This window comes from Helianthus annuus, chromosome 4 (assembly GCF_002127325.2).
Source record: "Helianthus annuus cultivar XRQ/B chromosome 4, HanXRQr2.0-SUNRISE, whole genome shotgun sequence".
Lineage (NCBI taxonomy): Eukaryota > Viridiplantae > Streptophyta > Magnoliopsida > Asterales > Asteraceae > Helianthus > Helianthus annuus.
This window is the reverse complement of record NC_035436.2, coordinates 14283198-14310108: the sequence shown is the minus strand read 5'-3', so window position 1 is coordinate 14310108 and position 26911 is coordinate 14283198. Positions and strand designations below refer to the sequence as shown.

At 40.4% G+C, this 26911-nt stretch overlaps 3 protein-coding genes across 3 annotated transcripts; 1 reads left to right on the top strand and 2 right to left on the bottom strand.

Moving 5' to 3' along the window:
- Positions 1 to 3484: 3484 nt before the first annotated feature.
- On the bottom strand, positions 3485 to 4006 carry LOC110883516. Its single transcript, XM_022131246.1, has one exon. It carries the CDS (start codon positions 4004 to 4006, stop codon positions 3485 to 3487), a length of 522 nt encoding a protein of 173 aa, XP_021986938.1.
- Positions 4007 to 5688: 1682 nt separating this feature from the next.
- On the bottom strand, positions 5689 to 6195 carry LOC110883515. The gene has a single exon (XM_022131245.1). The coding sequence runs from the start codon at positions 6193 to 6195 to the stop codon at positions 5689 to 5691; it is 507 nt and encodes a 168-aa protein (XP_021986937.1).
- A 16354-nt stretch (positions 6196 to 22549) lies between these two features.
- Positions 22550 to 25701, top strand: LOC110883514. The gene is made up of 4 exons (XM_022131244.2): positions 22550 to 22597; positions 23349 to 23976; positions 24118 to 24419; positions 24987 to 25701. The coding sequence occupies exons 1-4, from the start codon at positions 22553 to 22555 to the stop codon at positions 25527 to 25529; spliced, it is 1518 nt and encodes a 505-aa protein (XP_021986936.1). The 5' UTR covers positions 22550 to 22552; the 3' UTR covers positions 25530 to 25701.
- The last annotated feature ends 1210 nt before the right edge of the window (positions 25702 to 26911 follow it).

The window sequence follows — 26911 nt, the reverse complement described above, 5'->3', positions numbered from 1 at the left end:
AAACCCCCATCTACTTTCCCTGTGCTCTTCCTTCTTCAAGAGACAGAAACCCTAAATACGATCACAACACACTCAATCCCTGCTCCTTCTCTCTCGATTACACCCACACAAATCACACCAACATCAGACCCTCAACCTCTTTCCTTCCCTCTCTTCAGCTGGCAGCCGACACCACTATTGGTGGCAGCGGCGTCGGTTTAACGGCAGCGTCGGCGGCAGGTCATCCGACAACAACAACCTCCATCTCTCTCACCCACCCCCTTCTCTCATCCTCCTCCTCATCCTCTCCGGCGGCGGAGCCGCCAATGGCAGTGACCGTGGTGGTGAGCAATGGCTGGCCAAGGAAGCGCGAAGAGAGAGAAACAGAGAAAGAGAGAGACCGAGAGGAGAGAGAGATCGAAGAAATAGGTGACGACAGCAGAACCGCCACGTACGGCGGCGGCGGTGGTTGTTTTAGGTCCTTGTTCTATTCCATCACAGCTTCGTGAAATTGGGTGGAATTTGAGGGAAATTGGTGGAATTGAAGTGAAATTTTGTGGATTTGAGAGGTGGGTGAGGATGAATTTGGGTTTAATTTGATGTTTAACGATGGAGATTGGAGATTTAGTGGGTGATGTATGAGATTTGAAAAGAAATGAACAGGGTGGAAGATTCAGGATTTACAGGGATGATGACGTGGAGATGTGTTGTACAGATGCAGAGGTTGGTGATGAAGATGATGATGGGGATGAAGATGATGCAGTGGTTTTACCACTACCAGTTTCTCCAACAATAATAGTGCTGGAATGAGTCTCCACCAGATACAGTAATCGAGACGAGAGAGATGAGAGGGAGAAAGAAGGGCGGCGGCAGCGACTCACGGCGGCAGTGACAGGGTGAGACTGGAGGTGGGTTGGTGATGAAGATGATGCAGGTTGGGGATGAAGATGATGCAGGTTGTGGTGGGTTTATAAAGAGAGTTAATAAGCAAGGGTATTTTGGTCATTTAACATGGAGTTAACTGAGAAATTTAACTGATGTTAGGGCTAGGGACCAACCGAGTGCATTTTTGACAAGTTTGGGGACCACGCGTGTAATTAGTAAACCATTAGGACCAAGTCTGCAATTTTTGAAAACCACAGGGACCAACCAAGCATTTAACTCTATAAAAATAAGTTTAGTATAGGGTTTGACCCTACCCCAATACTTAGATAAATATTAAAATTCTAGAGGTCACATGCATCTGTCACAAATACGTGTACCAATGTTGGTTTTTATTAAAAGAAATAGAGTAAATTGTAATTTTACCCTTGGGGTTTAGGCCAATTGGCACTCTGACCCTCTCTAACGAAATAATTGTAATTTTACCCCCCAACGTTTGGTGTTATGTCGCAAGTTTACCCCCTGGCGTCAATTTTGTTAACAGATCTGTTAACTGGAATGTGAAATGACTATAATGCCCTTTCATATTACCACTGTGTTTTGTTCTACTCTGTAATATTACCCGATGCCACCACTGCCACTCCATTCACCACCACAACCACCACTGCCACCTCCAGCGGCAGCCACCTCCAGCGGCAGCCACCACCCTCAACCACCTCCAGCCACCACCCTCCAACACTCTCAACCGGGTACCACTACTGCCACCGCCATTAACCTCTCAAGATCCAAATCTCACTCTTCCACCTTTCATTACACCTAAATCCTTCATGGGTCTTCAACCTTCACTCCAATTCACATAAATCTCAATCTCTTTTTACATCTTTCTACCAAAATCCCATCTGAGATTTGAACATTTATCTTCAACAAAATGGCACCAAGCTCTATACTCACCCATATTTTCCTCTCTCTCCTCCTTCTCCACAACCCCACCACACACCACCACCACCCACCACACACCACAACCATCCGCTGCCGCCAACATATCTACCACCAAAATCAAACAAGAATTACCGCTTCCTTAAGATCTTCCCCATGTAAATCCTTAAGAATGTCAAGAAACTTATCCAAAAGCAAAGCATCATACTCAATAAGCTTATTATCCTCAGATACTTTCCCAGGAACCAAAAGCCTCAACTGAGCATCAACCAATGCCAATTTCTCCAAATTTCTAGTAGCCATTACACACACCACACTTCAATTTTCCCCCAATCCTAAATAATTAAACAAAAACAACCCATTTTATTAGCCAACTGAAACTAAGCAAACATTTATGTAGAGATAACCTGAACAATATGTCACCGCCCCACCCCCACCCAAGCACCACCGTCCACCCAATTGTCGTTATTCACAGTCCCTGCTCAAAGAAATTGCAGATGCAGATGCAAAGTTGCCGTTCAAGCACAAACTCACTGGAAATTGCAGATGCAGATGCAAAGTCTCCGTTCAAGCATAAACTCACCGGAAATTGCAGATGCAGATGCCAGCACTAGTCAGTCACCACTAGGGAAGAATATTATCAATTTGGGATATGCAGGCGTTGTTGCTGCTGTTGTTCTTGAGATTTTTGTGGATGAAAACCCTAATATGAAGGAGAAGAAGATGCAGTGTCTTATAAATAATAATAATAATAATAATAATAATAATAATAATAATAATAATAATAATAATAATAATGATGATGGTTTGTTGGAAATTACCTTTTTACCCTTTGACCTTTACATACTTACGTTGACTGTTAACTATAATTGACGTCGGGGGGTAAACTTACGACATAACACCAAACGTTGGGGGTAAAATTGCAATTATTTCGTTAGAGGGGGTCAGACTGCCAATTAGCCTAAACCCTAGAAGGTAAAATTGCAGTTCAGTCAAAGAAATATTTGTGTACCGTGCGTAGGTACAACACTACTCCTCTTTTTTTTATATATAAAATTAACATTCCTATGATAAAGGTATATTTAGTGGGTCTTGCACAAACTGTTATGCGGTACAGCTCATATACATCACATGCTTCTGACATAAAACTTAGGGTATAATGAGTGGTTAAACACTTTAAAGTGGCAAACCAAAAAACCGACCAATCAGAGCGTGTCATGTCAATTAGGCAAAAGTGTTTAAACTTTGCTGAAAAGTGTTGACAATGGTTTAAACACTTGCTGAAGTGGTAAAGTTTTATTATTATTTTTTTTTTGCAATATTTTATTTAATATAAATAAATTTAGGATATATACATTAAATTAAAAAACAATAAAGTTTCATAAATTAAATTAAAAACATCAAAGTTACACTAAATTAAAAAAACAATAAAATTACATTAACATGAAACAATTTAAACTAGTCTTCGTCGGAATCGACCAAAAGATGGGGTAAATCTTGACTTGCGAGATGATCTATGAGATCGTGTTTGAGTCTCCAATGGGTGTCTTCATTCATCAACTCGCCCAGCACCGTATCGTCTAGAGCCGGCTCGACCGGAGGATCTCGAATGTGCACCGGTGCTATCGCCTTTCCATCATCTTTCAAAATCATGTTGTGTAAAATAATACACGTGTACACGACATTCCTAATTTTTTTTAACCGATCTTGCTCGCATCGGTCGACTCAATACACCCCATTTCCCCTTCAAAACACCAAAAGCCCGTTCGACGTCTTTTCTTGCCGCCTCATGTTGCCTCTTGAATTTCTTTTCGTTTACTTCGTGAGGGTAAGGGATCGATTTCACAAACACGGACCACGAAGGGTAGATTCCATCCACGAGCAAATAACCACGTTTGTATAAATGGTTGTTAACGTAAAATGGACATTTTGGCGCGGTTCCATTTCGTTCCATTAAAAATAACGGAGATTGTTGTAGAACATTGATATCGTTTTGAGAACCGGGTGGACCGGCAAAAGCATGCCAAAACCATAAGTCTTGAGAAGCAACCGCTTCGAGCATAACAGTCGGGTATCTATGATCTCCTCGCATATATTGGCCTCGATACTCTGTCGGACAAAAACGCCAAACGAAATGGGTGCAATCAAGGCTACCGAACATACCTGGAAGGTGATGTTTTTCCTCATGAGCTTGGTATAAAAGTGCCATGTCGTGGCTTGTGATGTGCGTGAAGTGTAATATATTTTAGATGTATATTTAAGCCCCTTTTTACACTTTTAGCTAAGTTTTAAATTTATAAAACACGATATTCACTAACACTAAACACACATATGGGCAAGTGCACCCATCGTGGACGTAGTATAGTGTTGGTAAGATACCGAGGTCGTCCAAGGACACAAGAGCTTTTAATACCGGTTTATCCTCAACGTCTAATCAAATCAAAAAGTGAGAAAAATGTTTTAAACTAAGAAAAATAAAAACTAACTAAATGCTGAAAAATAAAAATAAAATAAAAACAGATAGACAAGATGAATCACTTGGATCCGACATGTGTATTAGTATAACCTTTGATTATTTTCGCACTTTTGCACTTGTTTAAGAGATTATCTTAGTTATTGCAGTAGGCCCCTCTTTTGAAGGCGACGTTACCCTCAACCCAGTAGTTTGAGTCAGCAAGGATACAATCCTAAAGGGTCGGATTATTGAAAGATAATGAATTAAGTTATTAATGCAAATTGTGGTAGGCCCCGCTTTCGGCGGTGACGTTACCCTCGGCTAAGTAGTCCGAGTCAGCAGGGATACAGTCCTAAATAGCCGGGTTATAGTATTAATAGTAGTTAACTTATGAGGGGGTCAAAGAGTTTGGATCACCGCCATCCAATACCTATGGGCATTGAAGGAGATCCTACTAAAATTGACCCAGGTCCCAAGCAGGACCTCTAAACGCTGAACAAGGGCAAGACCCTTACCAAACCGTTCCCTTAACCCCCGACCAGGTAGCCAACATACCTCCATATAGACCGTGGAGATATGAATGGTGAAAATCTTTTATTTTATATAGACAGTAAAATAATGCCAAGACACCACGGACAAACGATAAGGAAAGATCACCTTCAACATAAGTAACTAGTTATTTAAAGTCATTAATACAAAACCAAATAAAAAGTGCAAAAGATTAAAAATAAAAAGTATTATAGTAAACACTTGTCTTCACCAAGTGATGTAAGAGACTTAGGCAAACATGGCCTTGATTGTCAAGAACTCTTACTATCAATCTTGGATCCCGAGACCACTCACACACTCTACGATGGACAATGGATGATGGTGGTGGATGATGGTGTTATGGTGGTGGTGGGTGGTGGATGAAGTGTGAGAGAGGTGGTGTGCCAAGGGATGAGAGAGAATGAAACCAAGCTCCTCTATTTATAGGCTGAACAGAAGGCTGGACACGGCCCCGTGCCCGTCTAACATTCTCTCTCTTCATTAATTGTAATTCACAATTACAATTAATGCGCCTGCTGTACTTTCACCACGCCCCCGTGCCCGCTGGACACGGCCCCGTGGTGGGCAATGGAAGCTTCTACTGGTTTGTCTTTTCTGCTGCTTCCTGGGCACGCCCCCGTGTTCGCTGGACACGGGGCGTGTTCAGACTCTGTTTTCTCTACTTTGCCTTGGGAGGTGCCGTTGAGGGTCCGGGCAGTTTACTTTTGTTCCTTTTCTTGTACTTATGCTAGAATTAGTTGTCTTTTTGCTTCTTTTGTGATTTTGAGCTCATTTCATCCTAAAAATACAAAAGGAAGACAAAAACACTCTTTTTCCAACATTAGTACTTAAAAAGGGTTAGTTTTATGCCTTAATTGATGTGATTTATATGTTGCATTTTACACACATCAGCTTGTCGGTCTACGTAAGAACTCTGGACCATATATTTTGCAAACCGTGTCACAAAAATATTCTAGGCACTCGCGGGAAGTTCTTTCGGCCATATGCAAGTACTCGTCGTTCTCGTCTGGAGTGTTTCCAGTTGCGAGCTGTTTAATAGTCGATGTCACCTTTTGCAAGGGCGTAAAGCACTTCCTACCTCGCGCATCGGGGGCCTCTACAAACCACGGGTCGTTCTCTTCCACATCGGACACAATTTTTAGAAACAAACGTTTCGACATACGGAACCTATGCCGAAAGATATCTTCGTTGTACTTCGGGTCTTCGACAAAATAATCCGCCATGAGTGTCTCATGCCCCTCCTCACGTTGACGTTCAATATATCTCCTTCGGTTAGATGTGCCGGTATCTTGAAGTTCGGTTTCTTCGATGAGATTTTGAAAAAAAAGAATGCTACTATCGGATGAATCGTCGCTACTCATGGGTGGGAACCATAACGGGAGTTCATCCGCCATTTTGTATGGTAAACTTTTAGAAGGAATTGGTGGTATTTTTTGGTTTGTTTGAGTATAAATTTGAAGGTATATGGTTAAATGGTTTATTGTGATATATATAGTTTAATTTTTAAAAAAAAATTATTATTTTTTTTTAAACGGTAATATTACCGTTGGAGGTGGCCCCCCCATGTTTCCAATCACTTTCCCGAGTCGGTAAAGGTTTACCGATTGAGCAAGTTTGCCGCATCGCCATATGGTTGGCGGCGGTGTTTGCCGATCGGCAAACTTGTTTGCCGAGCTTCACCGCGTTCCACTCCGTATGCCCTTATGCCCACATGTCTAAAATAAATATTTTTTTTGTTGGACTGTGTACAACAGTCTCCTCATAATATTGTCGAGAAAATAAAGCAAAAACCCACATGTGAAAACCCAAGTTGGGAGATAAACTATGAAGCTTCCTTCAAAAATGAAGATCCATAATTTTTCCTTTGGATACGTGTCTGAGCACTTGATAGGTAACATATACGTGTATCCCAAGGATGAGTATTTGTAATTTCAAATTTTAAAAAGGGGCTACATGTTGCAGAACTTCGTCCCTATCTTTTTCTTCTTCTATGTCGTTCTAGTTTTATAGGTAGAACATCTTCTTGTTTAATGTGTGTACAGATCTGTTAATCAGGTTGTAAAACATAAAGTTGCACGAAAAGTAGATGATTTCAAAAATCTAGTGGGTCTGCTGTTATTTTTCAACGAACATTTTTTATCATAGAATCCAAGAGGGCGAAATCTAGAACCTGTTAAACGGAGCTAAAAATGCAGATCTGAACTTTGTGTAGATAACGTGAAGGAAACAGATCTTGCCGTTTGTATGAAGGGACTGAGACATGCTTGTACTCAGTCCCACGGATGGCGCCAATGTCGAATCCCTAAATCCCTGAAGTCGTTCAAAGGGCTTGGCGGTACTAACCTTAGATTCAGTGAGCTCCAGTTTAGGTTCGTCCTCTCGCCGTCACGGTGGCAGTTCCTCTTGCGGAGTGTCGGGTCTTGGGTTGCATCCACATGTAAATCTAGTTAGAGGGCCCGAGGGGATTTACCCCGAGGGCACTTCGACGTTCAAGTCAGTATCTTGTATGGAGAAGATACTTATAAGTGCAAGTAACGGGTCTCATTTAGAGAGAGAGTAGGAGATATATGAGATAGAAGGATGAGATAGCCTTCTTTTTGTGGGGAAAATGTAGTCTGCCTCCTTCGGAGATGGAACTCTTCCATTTATAACAAAACACTTGGGCCATAACCCTAATGGACGGGCCCATGAATGGGCTTGTCAAGACATGGCCCACTCGAATCAATCAAAACATACCGAGAAAGACCCAAGTGGGCTCGAGCCCAGTCATCAATCTAGGGCGATGAGCCCAGACGAGGACCCCAAGCGGGGATCCTCGTCGTCAGTTCCATTGATACAGTTTGACGTTTTCTTTTTGGTTTATACGGATTCGTTTTGTGCTTATTTTAAATGACATTTTTAGTTAATTTATGTGTTTAATGCATGAGTTTGAACGGGATATCATATCGGGAGTATTTTTATTTGACAATTTATGTTTTTTTTTACTAATAATCAAGTATATCAACTAACCCGATCAGAATGAACCCAAATTGTATCTATGGGTTACAACTTATGAGTAGGATTCTTACAACAAAAAAAAACTTGAATAATTACTGGAAGCCCGATTAGAAAACCCTAACAACACCTCTAACTAAAAATAAAGTAAAGCAATTATGGGTGGGAATAGGTTTTGTATGTCTAATCCCAGTCCCATGCCCAACCCATTACTCGTTAACATTTTAAAATAAACTTTCATGTATGCATATGTTTTACTTTTTATAATTTTAAAATTTTTAAAATCTATACAATATATTAAATTATAATAAATCAATACATTTAATCACCACAAAACTATTAATCTCAAAAAATAATTTACTTTTTTTTTTATTTATATATAAATAATGTCATCAGAATATATTCCACAATTAAAGTTTTGTTTTCAAGTAATGAGGCCACTAGAAATTAAAGGGAAAAAGAAAATAAAAGTTAAAAGTTTTTGGGAATATGTTATGGGTAAGTATATGGTTAAGGTAAACGAATATATAGTTTCGAGTAATCTGAATCAAGTATCACCTAATCTCATAGACTCAAATACGCAAATTATGTATATATTTTTTTCAATCCCATGCACTTTAGGTATTAAATATACCCGCCTCAAATGCTTTGAAGTTTAGGTATACCTAGGGTTGTAAACAAACCGAACGCACATGAACGAGGCCATGTTCGTGTTCATTTGTTAAGGAAATGCAGACGTTTGTGAACTGTTCGCGAACACATGTTGAACAGAAGTTTATGTTCGTGTTTGTTGTTAAGAATTTTCGTTGTTCTCAAACGGTTTGCAAACATTGGGCACGAACACAAATGAACATAAAACGAACATTAAACTTGATATAATTAACCTTAAACAGCCAACCCAAGTAGTCAAATACAACTAAATGATTAAATAGCTAGGGGAAAGTACAAAAAAAAGTACAGCTTAGGAGGGAAGATGAAATATTAAAATACGTTAAATGCTTTTAACTTTTTTTTTGAACGACCAACTAAATACTGGATAAGCATCCTGGGATGCCCCCAATCGAGCAAATGCATTCTCTCCTCCATGACAGTTACAGTTGGATGCATACTCGAGCCAGTACCAAGCCAGCAGTTCCGGGGAAAACCCGCCCGCGCGAAGGTCCATTGCGATAAAACTCGGTTCGGCTCGGGTTCGAACTGGCGACCTCCAGAGAGGCCTAATTCTAAACTTCATTGCCACCACCAATGTACTTCAAAGTGATGCTAGTAGGAGCAGAACTTGGGACCTCAAGAAGAGAAGCCAAGTGACTAACCACTAGACCACGAACGAACGTAAACATACATGTTACCGAACGTTCACGAACACAATCGAACGAACGAGACCTTTGTTCGTTTCGTTCATTTAGTTAATTGAATGGAAAATCTTGTTCGTGTTCCTTCATTAACTAAATTAACTAAATGAACGAACATAAACGTACTTCCGGTCGAATGGTTCACGGACTGTTCGCTGAACGTTCAGTTAATTTACAACCATAGGTATATCGGCCCGACTTTGTGAAAGCAATGATTTTGGAAAGAGCTAATTACGTTTTTCGTCCCTGTGGTTTGTCAAAAATCACAATTTCAGTCCATTAGTTTAAAAACTACGAAAACAGTCCATGTGGTTTCAATTTCGTAACTATTACAGTCCACCTCTGTTAACTCTATCTATTTGTGTTGTTAAGTTTTGGTAAAATGACCAAACTACCCTTGGTAAATAAAATAAAACAAGTAAAGGTAGGTCCCACTTGACAAAGTTGCAAGACTTCTCTTTCCCCATTTCCGGTCATCTTCTCCGGCGTCCCCATTTTTTCCGGTCAACAACTTCTCTGGCGACCCCATTCTTTCCGGTATATTTTCTCTGACCGTTTAGATTTATACACGTCAATTTATGCAAGTAAAAAAGCTAAACAACTGTTGGTATTCTCTGAATTCATAATTTGCGATAAGGAAAATGTACACGATATAGATTTGACGGTAATTTCGATTGGTATTATCAGCTTTAAACTTTTGATTACAACACAAATAGATGGAGTTAACGGAGGTGGACTGTAATAGTTATGAAAGTGAAACTACAAGGACTGTTTTCGCAATATTTAAACTAATGGACCAAAATGATGATTTTTGACAAACCAAAGGGACAGAACGGAAAACATAACTAACTCCTTTGGTAAAAAAAAAAAGAAAGAAAAAAAATGAAGGGGCTAGCGGCTCTAGACGTTTAAGTTAGTAACGAAGCCGTCTCCGGAGCGCAGATACCGATGAAAGCTCCAGAAGATGAATCGATGCCTTTTAATGGAGCTTTGCTGCTGCTGTGGTGTTATCTCTTGTCAACACTCGTCTTCTTGTTGGTGCACTTGTGTCTGTACTTTGTCTGTAATCGGTCATGATAAAAGGGATGTCCTGTTTAGCGTTGTTTAGCGTTGTAAGTTGACCAAGTCAACCATCCTCCGGTTTGACTTGGACAACAATTGGTAAATGATTGAAGGATGTTCTGTGTCGAAGGATAACTCCTCGAAGGATACTGTTGATCCTTCGAGGTGCTCGAAAGATATGCTTCGAATGTCAGACCTCGAAAGGTGATCTTTCGAGGTCCATGCTGATCCTTCGAATGACTTGTCATCGATAGATGATCCTTCGGACCATCTATCGGATCCTTCGGACCAGACATCATGAGCTGGGTATAAATACCCATGCAGAGTGTTGAGTTCAGACATGATGCACACACCGAAAGTTAGAGAGTTCTTGAGAGCATTCTGTCCGAAACACTCACACACACTTTGAGAGTTTACATGTTAGATTTGTAAACATTGTGCTTGTAACCGAATCCTTCATTTGCATTAATACAAGTTGTGTTAATCAGTGAATCCTTGTGTGTTGTGTTTATACTTGCTTCATCCCGGTTTGCCTACTAGCTTGGATTCCGCACTCGCTAGTGGGTTAGTATAACAAGGTTTAGGTTTGTTCTCGATCCTCCGAGAGGGACCTACAAGTGGTATCAGAGCCTCGCTCTTTACCTTGTTTAAAACCGGGTTGTTCGAGTTCTTGGTGTGTTTGGACACTTGGTTTAGCACCCGTTTTTGGTGGTTTTCTTGCTAGTTTAAACTGAAAAACGGTTTCTAAACCTTCGGGAGTGTTCAAGGTTGGGTTGGGTAACTTGAAAACTTGTTTTTAAGTGACTTTGTATTTTCCGGCAAAAATTCCGGTTAAACTTCCGGTGACTGGTATTAGGATAAGGTTCTCCATTTTTGGTAAACTTTTCAAAGTTGGTGGGAAAGTACAATCTGCACATCCCCATTGCCGAAAGTTGACCTTACCAACCCATCACCTTTTCACCAACCTGTCAAATCAGCGTCAGTTGTGTCAGAGTGCTCGAAAGATATCCTTCGACATCGAAAGACCATTTTTCGATCAAGGAAGGCTCGAAAGATCATCATCCTTCGACCCATCCTTCGAAGTCTGAAACATATCTTTCGACAAAGGAAATCTATTCGAAAGACTGTTATTCGAAAGATAAGGATTTTGCTCGAAAGATAGGGATCTTTCAAATAGTGAATCCTTCGAGCTTGTGAATCTTTCGATATCATTGTTCGAGATTCAACAGTAGTCTTTCGAGTACTGTTGATCCTTTGAACAAGAGTTGATCTTTCGATTGTGGTCAGTTTATTGTTAATAAGTTTCTGTGATTTCAGATCTTTCGACTAGGATCCTTCGGCTGTGTGATCTTTCGGATTATTCACTTAGCATTTATTTTGCTTATTAATCATGAATCCGAATTGGTGGAATCCGGCCCCCGACAGTGGTAAATATACAAGTTCTGGTTCCACTCCCTCATGGTGGGGTACACCGGCGCCAGACAGTGGAAAGTACACGTCTACAAGTCTATCACCTTCATGGGCCGAGTCTCCGGTATCGACATCTTCTCAGGGAAATCAGTGGGCGTTGGTATCAAATCAAACTCCAAGCATTCAAAGTATTCTATTGAGCGAAAGTGAAACTGGAAGTTTGAATCGACCTCCAAAGCTGATGCATCTAAATGAATATCCGGGTTGGGCTGATCGTTTTCGTACATATGTTCTGGGTCAGAATACAGAACTGTGGATACGGTTCACCACAGATTTTGATCAAGCTATCGAGGTTGCTGCTTCTTCAACTGCCACATTTGCAGATCTTCCAGAGGATCAGAAGAAGACATATGATCTGGAGAAGAAAGCTTACGCCATTCTCACTCAGGCGTTAAGCAAAGATATTTATCACCAATTTGTTAGCTTCAAGACTACCAAGAAGTTGTGGGACGGTTTAAAAACCAGAGGAGTAGGGAATGAGGCAACACGTCAACTGCGTCATGATCTACTCAAGAAGGAATTTGATGGTTTCGCATGCTTGGATAAGGAGTCTTTGGGAGATATGACAAGCAGATTTTATCATTTGCTTACTGAGTTGAACAATTTTGGCGTGACAACAACTCAGACAGAAGTTGTGAAGAAGTTTGTTGATGCATTGCCACCCCAATGGAACAGTTTTCTGGAGATTTTAAAGTATAATGGGGTTATGGCGACTACAAACATCAACGACTTCGTGGACTTCGTGCAGTTGTTGGAGAACAAGGATCAAGAAGAAACCTTGAAAGCTAAAAGAGTTCCAGTGCCACAGAATCCAGAAATGTATTATGGAACTACAAGCTCTTCTTCTTCAAGAGCCATTGTGCCAAGCAGCCAACATGCTCCTCTGCAGACAGCATTTGTCACAAGCACTGATATGTATGGCAATACAGTGCAAGTTCCTGTTAAGCCTCCTCCAACCACAGACATGTATGGAAATCCAATACAGCCACCTCCTCCGCCTCCCGCTCAAACACAACGTGCATGTTATGGAGGAACATCATCTGCTGGTCAACAATCAAAGCCAAATACAGTGCAGCTCGACACTTCAAGCTTTTCTAAAGTCAGTATAGAAGTAGCTAAGGAACACATGGAGCTACTTAACACTGTAGTGAGCGCGTACTGCGGGTTAATAGAAGGTCAGATTGGCAACATTAATCTGACACAAGAAGATTATCGGCAGATAGATAAGGAAGAGATGGATCTGATGGATATCAAGTGGGCCTTTGCTAGTGCTGTAAGAAGGGCAAAGGATTGGATGGAAAGTACAGGCAGAACCAGCTTGGAAAGTAAGCGAGACACCAAGTATGGGTTCGATAAACAGGCAGTGAAGTGCTTCAACTGTGGTGAACGGGGTCACTTTAAGAGGGAATGTACAAAGCCAGCTCAGCACAGGAATCAAAACCCCTTCAGAAACCAAGGCAACCAGCAGAACAGAAACAATGAGCGTACATTGGTGCATGTCAACAACCAAACTAACCGGGCACTTGTAGTTCAGGTGGATGAAGGTTGTGACTGGTCAATCCAGCTGGGTAGTGATGCACCCGATGGAACAGCGTGTTTTGCTCAAGTTGTGAAGGAGCTAGTTCACACCAGTGGTGGAGAATCTTCTGCCAGTGGTGGTGAATCGTCTGAGGACGAAGACTCTTCTGGGTACAGCAGGAGTGTTGATGAGGAATCATCCAATTCTGGTGATGATCATGTGGGTGAGACATCAAGTGCAGCAATCGATGAAGACATTGATGAACTTTTGGAGGAATCTGCAGCAGAAACTCAAAGAAGATCTATTCTGGTGGATCAAGCTGCTTTTACTTCGTCTTCTCTTCATTCAGCCTTTATGGCTAATGTTGGCAGTTCATCAAGTCAGGTATGTGTCGATGAACCCATTGCTGATAATTGTGTTAACTGTGATAGTTTACATGCTAAATGTGCTGATTTAGAAGTAAACATGTCTGAGTTGCAAGCCAAACATGATGCTTTACAAGCTAGTTTGTTTGACTTGCAAGACAAACATGGTTCCTTAAGTGCTGAGTGGTGTGAATTGCAAAGCAAACACGAGGCTTTGCAAGAGAAATATGATGTGACTTTCATCCACAATCAGAAGTTGACTGTGGATCTCTCAAAATGCATAGAAGCCAACATGTTTTATGAAAACCATGAAAAGGAATTTAAGTCAGTAATTGAAACATTAAAGAAAGATAAAACTGAACTGACTAAAATGGTTTCAAGAAAACAAACTGATATTAATTTGTATATTTCTCGCCTTGAGATTATGCAAAAAGAGATGGCTTGTGTGAAAACAGAAAGTGATGCGATTCAGCTCAAGCTAGACAGTTATTTGAGTTCTAGCTATGTGTTAGATCACATCATCGATGTTCAAAAGGAAAAGAGAGATGTCACATGCATAGGGTATAAGAAGTCTCCACCACCAGTTAGACACAATTATGATGCCATGCCAGATGAGGAGGACAGAGTGTTCTTTGAACCATCTGTGCCTCTAGATGTGAAAGAGTTTGCTGCAGGGCTCGGATACCAAAAAGAAGTATCCTCAGATTCAGATGTGTCAGCAGATACATTTGTAAGTGCTGAACTGAATCAGGATCCTCCTGTCATTATTGAGGATGCTGATTCTTCTGATGATGAATCTGATGATACTGTCACAGCAAAGTCTGATGCAGTGATTAAGGATGAGGACATACCTCTTGAGAATTACATTCTATGTGATCCTCTTACCAAATCCGCTAAGACTGTTGCAATCGAGCCCGTGTCTGAGAAAGAGTCGAAGAGTGTGAATTTGCTGTACACTCTGGTTGGTGATGATAAGATCTATTCAGACAAAGACTTTCCGATTAAAAATGTTAATCAATCTTTAATCAGTAAAGTTTTTGAAAATTCGACGAGTAAGTTCTTAGGAAAGGCAGGACCTAAGGTTACAGTTACACAATGTCCTCCTATTCCTAAGGCTGAAGTTCGAAAGCAATTTGGCAACAAGAAATTACCAACAGTGTCAAAACAGCAAAATCACACCAAACCCAAAGGTAAATCACCGGCTCAAGCTGAAAAGAAGCCGAACCAAAAGAAGAAGAAAAATGTTAACTTTGTGAAATCGACGGGAACAGACAAAATTGAAAAGTTTGAAAATCAGTCTAACTTAGATTTTGTCAAGAAAGCTATTGTCGAGAAAAGAAATGAACCAAGCAGTTCAAAGCCTAGTACCTCGGGTTCACAAAGTTCAACATCATCGGCTAGACGATCACATGACTCTTCGGGGTTTGTTGAACGAAGATCATGTTTTGAGTGTGGAACCATTGGGCATATTATTAGAAATTGCCCATATCTTCATAAGCAAAAAGAAAAAGTTGATGCTCCCCGTGACCACAATGACCGTAAGCGATCTGTTTCTGCAAAACAAGATCCCCGCCTTGTAAAAGAAAGGGAAAAAAAAAACAGAAACGCCAACAGGTCAAAAAGATTGAAAAAGCGATTAAAACCGATGTGGTTCAAAAACAATCTGTTGCTGTAAAACCAGAAAATTCTAAAACTTCAAAAAATCAAGAAGTTAAAATTTTAAAGAAAAATACTGGTGACATGAAACAGACTTGGAAACCAAAAACGGTTGTTAAATCAGGGGGACCATCACAATTCACCAATCATCAAAGACAAGAGGTTATTGTTATTGATGAAAATGGAAGACCCAAGACCACAATGGCTTGGGTCCCCATCTCCAACTAATAATTTGAGTTCATGTGCAGGGTGTTCCAGGAGGAACTATCAGTAGTCACTGGATTGTTGATAGTGGGGCATCCAGGCACATGACGGGCGACATGAAGCTCCTCTACGACGTCAAATCTATTAGAGGCGGTTATGTTGCTTTTGCTGGAGATAAAGGTGGATATATTACGGGTGAAGGAATGATATCCAACGGGGTTGTCAGCTTTGACAAGATCAATTTCGTGCAACAACTTGATCACAATCTTCTTAGCGTTTCTCAAATTTGTGACAAGCAATTCTCAGTGCACTTTGATGCTAATGGATGTTATGTGCTGAAGCCCGGCTTCAAAATTCCAAAAGAATGGATTCTCTTGTCGGCTCCAAGGATAAATGATTTGTACGTCCTAGATATGAGCCAGGCTATTACTACGTCTGCACAAGCAACATGTTTCGTTTCTAAAGCCACAGAAAAAGACACTATCTCTTGGCATAGACGTATGGGTCACATTCACTTGCGCAAAATGAATCATTTGGTTTCAAATGAATTGGTGAATGGTGTTCCTCTCAAAAATTTCCATCTTCAAGACGTCTGTGTTTCGTGCCAAAAGGGAAAACAAACGAAGAAGAAGCACCCTACGAAGAAGATCAACACGGTGGCAGTTCCCCTTGAACGTTTGCACATGGATTTGTTCGGTCCTGTTAAGCACAAAAGTATTCGGGGTGATCAATACTGTCTCGTCATTACTGATGATTATTCTAGATTTTCTTGGGTCGCGTTCATGGCACACAAGAGTGAAACCTTTGGAATTATCAAAAACTTGATCGTTCAGATTGAGAATTTGTATAAATTGAAGGTTAGGCGGATACGTAGCGACAATGGTACTGAATTTAAGAATCATGCCATGGCGGAGTTTTGCACTACAAAGGGTATTCTTCATGAATTTAGTGCAGCTTATACTCCTCAGCAAAATGGCGTCGCTGAACGTAAAAATCACACATTGATCGAGACTGCTAGGACAATGTTGGTAGAGTCGCAGCTGCCCATTCCATTCTGGACTGAAGCTGTCGCCTCTGCATGCTATACATTGAACAGAGTCCTTACAGTCAAAAGGCACAACAAGACCTGCTTTGAGCTTATCAACAAACGGAAACCAGATCTGTCTTATCTTGAACCGTTTGGAGCTCCATGCACAATGATCGATCCTAATGGAAAGTTTGGGGCAAGAGCAATTGATGGATACTTTCTTGGGTATGCCACCCCTAACTTACGTGTCTGGAATCTAGAGACAAAAAGGGTCGAGGAATGGTCTGAAGTCAGAGTTCAAAGGCACACTTTGCCAGTCAAATGTCCTGGTCAGCCATGGATGTTTGAGTACGATGACTTTTTCAATTCGATCAATGTTGAAGCCGTTGAAGAAAATGCTGTGGCTAGGATGTTTTTCGAGAGTGACAATGCAACTGTTTCACCGGTGGTTCGTCCCATTCTTGTTAATCAAGAACCATCTTCTTCGGTGAACAACAATACTCTCAACAATGAGGATTTTCATGATGCAACCGAGTTGAACGAATCTTCAGAGGATGATGAATTTCTAGATGCAGATCAAGAAGCTCCTACTACAGCAGTTCATGGTACTTCAGAAGGTACTCCTCCAGTGAATACCAACAGAACAGCTGAAGCTTCTGCATCATCCTCTTCGTCAATTCCAGGTCTTGATTTGGTTGTTGATCTTAATCTCAACAACCTGGGTATCAATATTCCAGTTCGAGATAATCCTGAAACAAGGATTCATAATACCCATCTTCAACAAAACATCATTGGAAATGTGCATAGTGGCATTCAAACGAGAAACATGTTGCGGAACAACAACAATGCAGGACTGTATGCAGCTATTAGAGAATCCGGGCAACAAAACGATTGGTCTTTCGCGTGTTATGTCTCACAGGAAGAACCAAGAACTTGGAAAGAAGCCTTGAAAGATAACTCATGGGTGGAAGCCATGCAGGAAGAATTGCAACAATTCCAGAAGCTGGGTGTCTGGAAACTGGTAGAGAAACCTCCTGGATACAAGAAGATTGGTACCCGTTGGGTTTTCAAATGCAAAAAAGGATGACCGCGGAGTTGTTATCCGAAACAAAGCGCGTTTAGTCGTTCAAGGTTTTCGTCAGATTGAAGGCATCGACTACAACGAAGTGTATGCACCAGTGGCACGTCTCGAAGCAATTCGAATTTTTCTAGCCTATGCGTCCTTCAAAGGATTCAAGGTTTATCAAATGGACGTGAAAAGTGCATTTTTACATGGTGTGGTTGAAGAAGAGGTATATGTCGAACAGCCTCCAGGTTTTGAAGATCCTATCCATCCCGATCGGGTTTGGTTGCTCAACAAAGCTCTCTATGGTCTTCATCAAGCACCGAGAGCTTGGTATGCAACCTTATCACACTATCTGCTGGAGAACGGTTTTCGAAGAGGTCTTATCGACTGTACTCTCTTCATCAAAGAACAAGATGGAGATCTTCTACTGGTACAGGTATACGTTGATGATATTATTTTTGGTTCTACTAATGATGTCTTGTGTAGGGAATTCGAGCGCATTATGCAGGATAAATTCGAGATGAGTGCTATGGGAGAAATGACCTTCTTCTTGGGCCTTCAAGTGCAACAAACGGAGTCTGGGATATTCATCCATCAGACTAAATATGTTGGTGACATCTTGAACCGGTTTCAGATGTCTGATGCAACGCCCATTGGTACCCCATTGCCAACCAATCACGGGATTACTCCTGACTTGAAGGGTGAAGCTGTTAGCCCCTCCAACTATCGCGCAATGATCGGATCTCTTATGTACCTCACAGCATCAAGGCCAGATATCATGTTCCCAACGTGCCTGCTTGCCAGATATCAAGTTAATCCGAAGGCCTCTCATCTTGCAGCTGTTAAAAGGATTTTTCGTTATTTGAAGGCTTACCCGGACACCGGTCTGTGGTATCCTAGGGATAATAACTTTGAATTGGTAGCATTCAGTGATTCTGATTTTGGCGGATGCAAAATCGACGACAAATCCACAACGGCTGGATGTCAGTTTTTAGGAAATCGCCTAGTCACATGGCAGTGCAAGAAGCAGACGTGTGTCGCTACATCAACATGCGAAGCTGAATACATTGCTGCCTCAAGTTGTTGCTCCCAAGTTCTTTGGATCCAACAACAATTGCGGGACTACGGTTTTGAATTCCTAACTACTCCTATTTACGTTGATAATTCTGCTGCTTTAGATATCACTAGAAATCCTGTGCAGCATTCAAAGACCAAACACATCGAAATCAAATGTCACTTCATACGTGATTGCTTTGAGAAAAGATTAATCGATGTTGTTAAGGTCCACACCGATGACCAACGTGCCGACCTTTTTACCAAAGCATTTGACAAATCAAGATTTGACTTTTTATTATTGGTAAACGGCATTAAGGCCAAGCCCGAGTAAAACCAACATCGGAAAATCATTTTTGTAAATATCTTTGTGTTTTAAATTTATCTTAGTTTGTTGATTTTAGGGGGAGTAAATCCAAATCTGAAAATCCAAAAACATTGAAAAATTTCAAAAACCCAAAAACAATAGAAAAACAAAAATGAGTTTCCTGACGAGAAAAAGAGAAAATGATAGTACATCAGTGGTCTATCCAAACCTCTTTAAACCTTAAATGAAAAACGATAAGCAGCTCTATATAAGATGTATCGGTAGGCTCACAATCATTTTAAAGTGTGCAGGGTGATATAAATCTTAAACCGGCTGAAGACCAGGTGGGAACCATTCATTGGCATATGGTCTTTGTACCGAAATTTCGTTTGATAGATTGCCGAGGTTCTGAGATATTCGGTCTTTATGCTGCTTATCATCTGGGTATCATGGTTGCTTCTATAAATAGACTAAGTCTAAGATCTTCCATGATACTATACATACGTGTACATAATACATACTGCATTCGACCTCAATAAGTGATAAACAATCACATGTCCAAATCAAATAAGTAATAAAATATCACATTTATCCGGGAGTCAAGTTCGTCTCTCTGCTGTACGGAAGTACTGACCTGTTCACGGACTTGCTCCTGTGCCCTCATGCATATGAAAATCAAGTTCCTCATCAATAAGTGATTATATCACATAGGGATTGTTTTTCAAATCAAAATAAGTGAGAATCTCACATGAATATACGGTCAAACAGATGATAATCGGTATACTCACCGGTAAGATGAACCCTCGTGCATACCTTGATACGGGAATGTGTCGTGATGTGGATGAACACCGGTCGGTAAGTATAAATCATACATTAACGTATCCTCCATACATGATTACATCTGATAAGTTGAGTTTAAGTGGACAGCAATACCGATAATTGTTATAGAATGTTTATCTTAATGTTAACTAACTGAACAACAAGAGTGTTTTGGCATGACCGTACACTGATATGATTCTCTTACCCTCGAAACTCGCAAAAAGAATGTCTGTATATATTTATTTACTGCTTTCAGTCTTTACATTTAGAAAAGTCAAAAATACCAAAAAGATTTTAGGTGTGTTTTAATTTAAACTTTATAAAAGCCAAAAAGATTTTATTTCTTCTTTATTTTCGATCGTACGATGTTGGAACTCGAGTCTTCGTTGCCTGAAACCTGAACGAAAACCGAATTGACTAAATCTTCATAAACGGTCGAAATTTGCATGTTTTGAAAGTTAGAATTTGAAATTGATAAATTTATAAAACTTTCAAACTGTCGGACGGTGTCTGTTTGTGACATGGTCATGAGTGTGTCAATTGTTTATGATTAACTATATTCCAAGCAGTTGTTCTCATTACGCGTTTAGATTTCTTGCATGTGCAGATTCTAAAGGCTAGGAGAACATGGTCGATGACAAGCTTCGGAATGAAGACACGACGTGAAGGCACTCAAATGATGAAGATGATCGAGTTGCCGCTGACCATCATCAACACCTCAAGGATCTCACTTCATAAAGATAAAGTTTTTCACGAGCATAACTCAAGGGGGAGCTTATGTTAAGGGGGAGTTTGTCAACACACTTCCTACATGATACGGGTAGTTTTGTTGGTACACTCTCTGCTTTCAAGACGTGAACACTTTGAAGATCCTCCGACAATGAAAACTTGAAAGGACATCAGAGCTTTGGGAACTCGAAGTCCAAAGACCATCGAAGTTCGAGACGAGTCTACAACTATAGAAGATCAAGACAAGATCAAGACAAAGCTACAGCCAAGGGGGAGTTTGTTGGTGCACTTGTGTCTGTACTTTGTCTGTAATCGGTCATGATAAAAGGGATGTCCTGTTTAGCGTTGTTTAGCGTTGTAAGTTGACCAAGTCAACCATCCTCCGGTTTGACTTGGACAACAGTTGGTAAATGATTGAAGGATGTTCTGTGTCGAAGGATAACTCCTCGAAGGATACTGTTGATCCTTCGAGGTGCTCGAAAGATATGCTTCGAATGTCAGACCTCGAAAGGTGATCTTTCGAGGTCCATGCTGATCCTTCGAATGACTTGTCATCGATAGATGATCCTTCGGACCATCTATCGGATCCTTCGGACCAGACATCATGAGCTGGGTATAAATACCCATGCAGAGTGTTGAGTTCAGACATGATGCACACACCGAAAGTTAGAGAGTTCTTGAGAGCATTCTGTCCGAAACACTCACACACACTTTGAGAGTTTACATGTTAGATTTGTAAACATTGTGCTTGTAACCGAATCCTTCATTTGCATTAATACAAGTTGTGTTAATCAGTGAATCCTTGTGTGTTGTGTTTATACTTGCTTCATCCCGGTTTGCCTACTAGCTTGGATTCCGCACTCGCTAGTGGGTTAGTATAACAAGGTTTAGGTTTGTTCTCGATCCTCCGAGAGGGACCTACACTTCTTCCTTCTCTATTTCCTATTATTATTCAGGTTACATTTTCTTAGGCCCTTCGGGGCGTCTTCGGTAAACCGAAGCGGGGTGGAGAGAAGGAAGGCGGTAAGACACCGCCAACCCTTCGGTAAATGAAATCGGGGAAGAGAGAAGGAGGGAAGCCGGTGGCGGCTCACCGAAGAGAGAGGGAGGAGAGAGAGAGGGAGTGACCAATCACAGTTTTTCTTTTCTTTTTTTTTTTTTAAAAAAAAAAAAACCCAATTCACCTAAGAGGGGAGTGGCGCCATCAAATTGGGGTGTTAGGGGAGTTTAAGAGGGGAGTTGACGTGGCACACGGGGATTGGTTTGGCGTAAGAGAGGGGACTCACCTATTAGGTGAGCACCCCCTTCACCCTTATTACCTACTTTCATTTTGTTTCTTAATCATTCCGTTAATAGCGTTTTGTGAATTCATATATGCTGATAATCGGAAAGTTGATACAAACATTCTATATTTACATTAATTTCTATAAACATTTTGTATTTGTATATTTTTGGTGTACTTTTAGTTTGTTTTGGTGATACGAGCAACAAACACACACTCACTCACCTTCAAGCACATCTGTACTTCTTTTTAGTTTATTTCATGACCTATTGACTTGTTGTATTTTTAGTGTTTCTGAAACCTTGTGAGAACTCCATCTAACTATTGATATTTGTGTTTCCTTTTTTTTCGAGGTTTAGTTTTTAGGGTTTATTTTTTAAAGTTTAGGGTTTAGCTTTATCATTTAGTTTTCAGCTTACGCCCCGCTTGCGGTATGCGCATATAATATATATATATTTGTGGGCACTCCGAGGGCAGAAGTGGAAGTGCACTCATTTTAACATTATTTTACTAATTTGGTGGGATTTACCGAGTATGATGATGATGATGATTTAGTTTTTAGCTTTTAGCTTTTAGATGTTTGACTTTAGGTTTTAACTTTTACAGGTTTAGAGTTTAATAATGGTTATTGGTATTTAACCAAATTTTACCTTCAAAAACCGGTCTTGTCCGGGTAGTGTACCATATTGTACCGAGCATTTTCGGTACCAATACCGGTACCCATATTTGGCGATTTTCGGTACCGGTAATTTTCGTACCGAGCTCATCCCTAGACTTAGATATGGGTCCAAGTGTTTATATTTTACTAGTAATTGTTGTTTTGTTTGATTGCAGATTGGTTAAAAAATGGTCAAGACAGAGGAAGATGCCTCAGATACACCAACTGAGAAGGTTTGTGGAGACAACTTTTCACATAATTTTTCAATGGCTTCGGAAAAGTGTACCTCTCTGTGTATGTTGTACCCCCTATGTATACGAGTGTATACTAAATGAATACGGGCGTATAACACTTTTATATGGTTGTATACAAGTGGTTATACGAATAGGACTACCCATTGTTACATAAGAAATATAAGCTCACTCTCTGATTGTTTTAGGTCAAGCTGTATATAAATGCATCCTTACGAGTAGGGCTGTTCATAAAGCTCGCGACTCGTAGCTCGCTCGAAAGAAGCTCGAGAAAAACAAGCTAAAAAAACTCAATTTGAGATAACGTGAACCAAGCTGGCTCATTTTGTAACCAAGCCCAGCTCGAGCTAAGCTCGGCTCGGCCCATGGCTCGGCTCGTTGGCTCGTTCTTAGGCTCGTTTAACTCCAACGTAAAGCTCAAGCCAAGTTTAGCCTCCTGAATTAATTTCGAGCTTTAGCTCGACCCACCCTGGCTCGACTCGGCTCGGCTCGTTTACAGCCCTACTTACGAGTTACGACTCTTGCTAGATCTATGTCATCATGTTAAAAAAACACAAGATTTTGGGCATTTTGTTAAATGCATGTGTATGACGAGGTCCTTTTTGTGTTTAAGTAATCTTTTTATGATTTTTACACATTTATGCCATGCCTAATTACAAAGTAAAAAGATTATTACAGTCCCTTTTAATTTGTATGATGATATACATTACATTCTATAGTGTCGTTTCTTCAGGAGTTGTATTTTCCGGCTAAAGTGAAGATTAGATGCCGCATAGAAGTAGCGACAGAAATCCGGGATAGGTTGAGACCAGGCTCTGCTAGGTCGGAGTTATTTCGGGGAACGTGTTTTGGACCATGGCTAGATGTACGATCTACATCTATCGACTCGAGTTTACTCCATCTGATACTACAAACTGAATATACCCCGACCCCGGTCGTGCATCAAGATGCATTATTTTTTCATGTTGGAGGTCAGGAGTTGCGGTTTGGACCTCAAGAGTTTTGCCTCATTACAGGAATGCGATTCGGTCCTCATCAACTTTTGAGACAACATCGGATGCACGTGGGGCCCAATACGACATTCATGGGGAGGGTATTTGGTCATGTACAAGCTAGGGTAAAGGTTTCGGATCTCAAAAATGTCTTTGAAAGCTCTCTTGATCAGTTATCGGACGTTGATGCCGTACGACTTTGTCTGCTGATGTTGCTTGAGGTCGGATTCATGGGCTGTCAGTCTCATCATTTGGTTAACTCGGATGCTCTAGAACTAGTTGAGGATCTGGACTCATGGAACACATTTTCATGGGGTTCATATGTCTGGAAGGTTGTGTACAGGCAGCTACATAATGCGCTGCCAAAACGTTCTGCGCGACGCGCTTTTTTCGACACTTAATTATACGCTAGAGGGATTTATTTGGGCCTTCAAGGTTATGTTATTTTGTTTAAGACAAAATTTTATTGTAATTTACTTCTCTGAAATTTATTATGTTGTGATTTTTTAGAGTGTGCCACTGATTGGTGGCGCGCTAGCTGTCAATTTTTTGAGGGCTATGCTAATGATTTTTCACCGTTGTTGAAGAAGGCACGATTATCATCGGTACCTCAGCCGTCGGTTATGGTCCGTGATCAGCTGGTAGGCAACATTAGCAACACGGCTACTATGCTTGTAGAAGACAATACCGACAGCACCACCATGCCCGTTGATGACATTGCCAGGACCAACACCATGCCGAGCTCTAACAACACAACTAGTCATCAAAATACCGGGTGGACACGCCTCACTAGTCTAGACACACATGTTGATGTAAGTATCCTAAACTCTTTCTTTACAATCACTTAAAAAATCTTATAATATTTATCTATTACGCATGAGCCATGATTGTGTAAAGATAGAGATGCCAACGGCGTCAAACTTGCTTGCTTCATTTGACCACATTGTAGAGGATTGTGTTGTAAATCATCGAAATCTATATAATGCCAACCAAACCTGTTTGACCCGTTACCTAAATCAACCTTCCTCGCTTGTTTTTCAGCTTCCAATATGTATCTTCATATTATACACAGGAAAATTTTCATCTCAAAGTTGTAAGCTTGGACTCGAGGTTAAACGAGCCGGCTTGGCTCGAAAACTTTTAACGAGCTGAAATTTTGCTCAAGCTCGGCTCGGATAAAGCTCGAGTCATCTTATTTATTTTTGCACATATGAGCGAGCCAAACAAGCTAGCTTACCTTGACTCGAAATTAGCTCAGCTTGTTTATTTTCGAGCAAGCTTCTTTCCGGCTATTTTCGAACGATATATGAACAACCCAATTCTTTTGACCCATTAGACCACCCAGTCATTTTGCCACATCTAATCCTTTTACTGAACAGGAAGGAAAGATTTCATCTCAATCCGACATAATTTGTGTCCAAGGGTACAAAGTGAAGCAAAGTGTTGCACCGGTTCTTGAGAACATTTTCAAGAAACACGGTGACATTGCAGCAGATTGTGTATTCAAACCCGTCTCTATGAGATCATCTTTCCTTGAGATCGTTTGTGAAGTTGTCGGTCGAATTCAAACCAATGATGATATTGACAACATGGAAGAAATAGAACAGCAAGTGGTAGCTACAGAGGCAGCCAACATTAATGTGTCATGGCTTCGAGCTCACTTGGATGTCATCCGCAAAAGGAAGGAGGCCAGCAAGAAGTGCGGTTTGCTTATGGAATTGAGAGTGAACACCGTTGTGGTTGAAAAAGCCGCCCAAATGGATCTGCGAGAGAGATGTGTGGAGCTCATGGCTGCGCAAGAACGGTTTGAAGAGGCTGAAAGATGTGTGAGAGTACTCCATCTTGTTAATAATAATCTAAAGGACAGGATCTTGGAATCCAAAGGTAATGTAGACTCATTGGCAAGACAACCAGTTTTATAGGATAACTAGATCATGCTAGGATGTGTAATAGTTACAATATTGCCTGAAAAAAAAAACTTATATTATCTCGAATCAAAGGTGTAGAAGGCACAACTCTAGTAAAACTGTTGTACTTGAAACACCCTTTTCTCCTGCTCATTTTGGAAAATATTTATAGAGCGTTTCGAGTTTATTATTTTAATGTATAGTACTTTTAGAGACAGTTTTCTCTTGATATAACAAGTCTTAGCCAGGGGTGGACCCACATGATGCGGGCGGGGTCAACGGACCCCAATGTTTTTTTAAAAGTCATTTGCGTGTCAGTTAATTACTTGTTCAAGTTGACTAAACGTCTTGTATAAAGGTCAAGAGTCATAGAACCAGGTATAAAAGTTTCCTGGTCGGTTTGACTGGTTCGGGTCGGGTAAGGCAATATCATCACATGGACATAGTTTATGGCCATTTAATATTTCGTCATTATCACTAAATGGAACCAAGTATTAAACATGGTGAAGTCAAACAAAAACTTATGATCCTAATTACATGAAAACTTAAAAAAAGTATCTTTTTAAGTGTTTTAATTCAAAAACTTATGATCCTAATTACATGAAAACTTAAAAAAGTACCTTTTTAAGTGTTTTAATTAACAATAAGCCATTTGTGACGAAGGTTTGGAACAAGTGGAAGCTGGAGGGGCATAATAAAACGAGTCTTAACTCTTAAGGTTTGGAAAAACCAATGGTGGATCCAAGATTTATTTCCTAAGGGTGCGAATGAGGGATTTAACCATATTTTCAAGAGGTGCGATCGGGGTTTTTGCCTAAAAAATACATTAAAATTTATTTTTTCAAGGGGTACGTCCGCCCACCTACCCATCAACATAGATCCGTCCCTGGGAACAACACATTAATACACATTATGCCGTAAAGTATAATATGTAGGCTAGTAGGGGGGGACTTAATTCAACGTTTCCATTACCACCGCTAATAATTGAAAGTATTTATATTTAAAGATTGTAAAATGATAAAATCTCACTAAGTGCTTATTAATACTCAATACAATGATATTCTATCGTTTAGAAACCTCAATAGGTATCTTCATTATCAAACATGTTTTTTATAAGATTTTGTATAGTAATTTTAATATATGAGTGATAATTAAGAAACATTTAAATACATAACTATTCGTTTGATTCAGGAAGAGATAACTATAGACCTCATTTACAATTAAAACTATTAAACCCCTGACAATCCTATATTTTTTTTTTACTCTACTATATTAAATCGAGTTGTCGAGTCCTCGAGTCCCGGTGGGCAGTCAATGAAGCTCGTCAACGTTGCAAAAGATCGGCGTCGTCTTCCTACAAAAAAAAAACACCGTTTGCCTCATCACGGAGGACCCCG

What these genes read in the sequence shown, in the direction of transcription:
- LOC110883516 (XM_022131246.1), bottom strand. Translation starts at nt 4,006, where the DNA reads ATGGCACTTTTATACCAAGCTCATGAGGAAAAACATCACCTTCCAGGT.
- LOC110883515 (XM_022131245.1), bottom strand. Translation starts at nt 6,195, where the DNA reads ATGGCGGATGAACTCCCGTTATGGTTCCCACCCATGAGTAGCGACGAT.
- LOC110883514 (XM_022131244.2), top strand. Translation starts at nt 22,553, where the DNA reads ATGGTCAAGACAGAGGAAGATGCCTCAGATACACCAACTGAGAAG. An exon ending in CAGATACACCAACTGAGAAG is followed by an intron (nt 22,598 to 23,348) that starts GTTTGTGGAGAC and finishes TCGTTTCTTCAG; the next exon opens with GAGTTGTATTTTCCGGCTAA. An exon ending in GTCTAGACACACATGTTGAT is followed by an intron (nt 24,420 to 24,986) that starts GTAAGTATCCTA and finishes TTTACTGAACAG; the next exon opens with GAAGGAAAGATTTCATCTCA.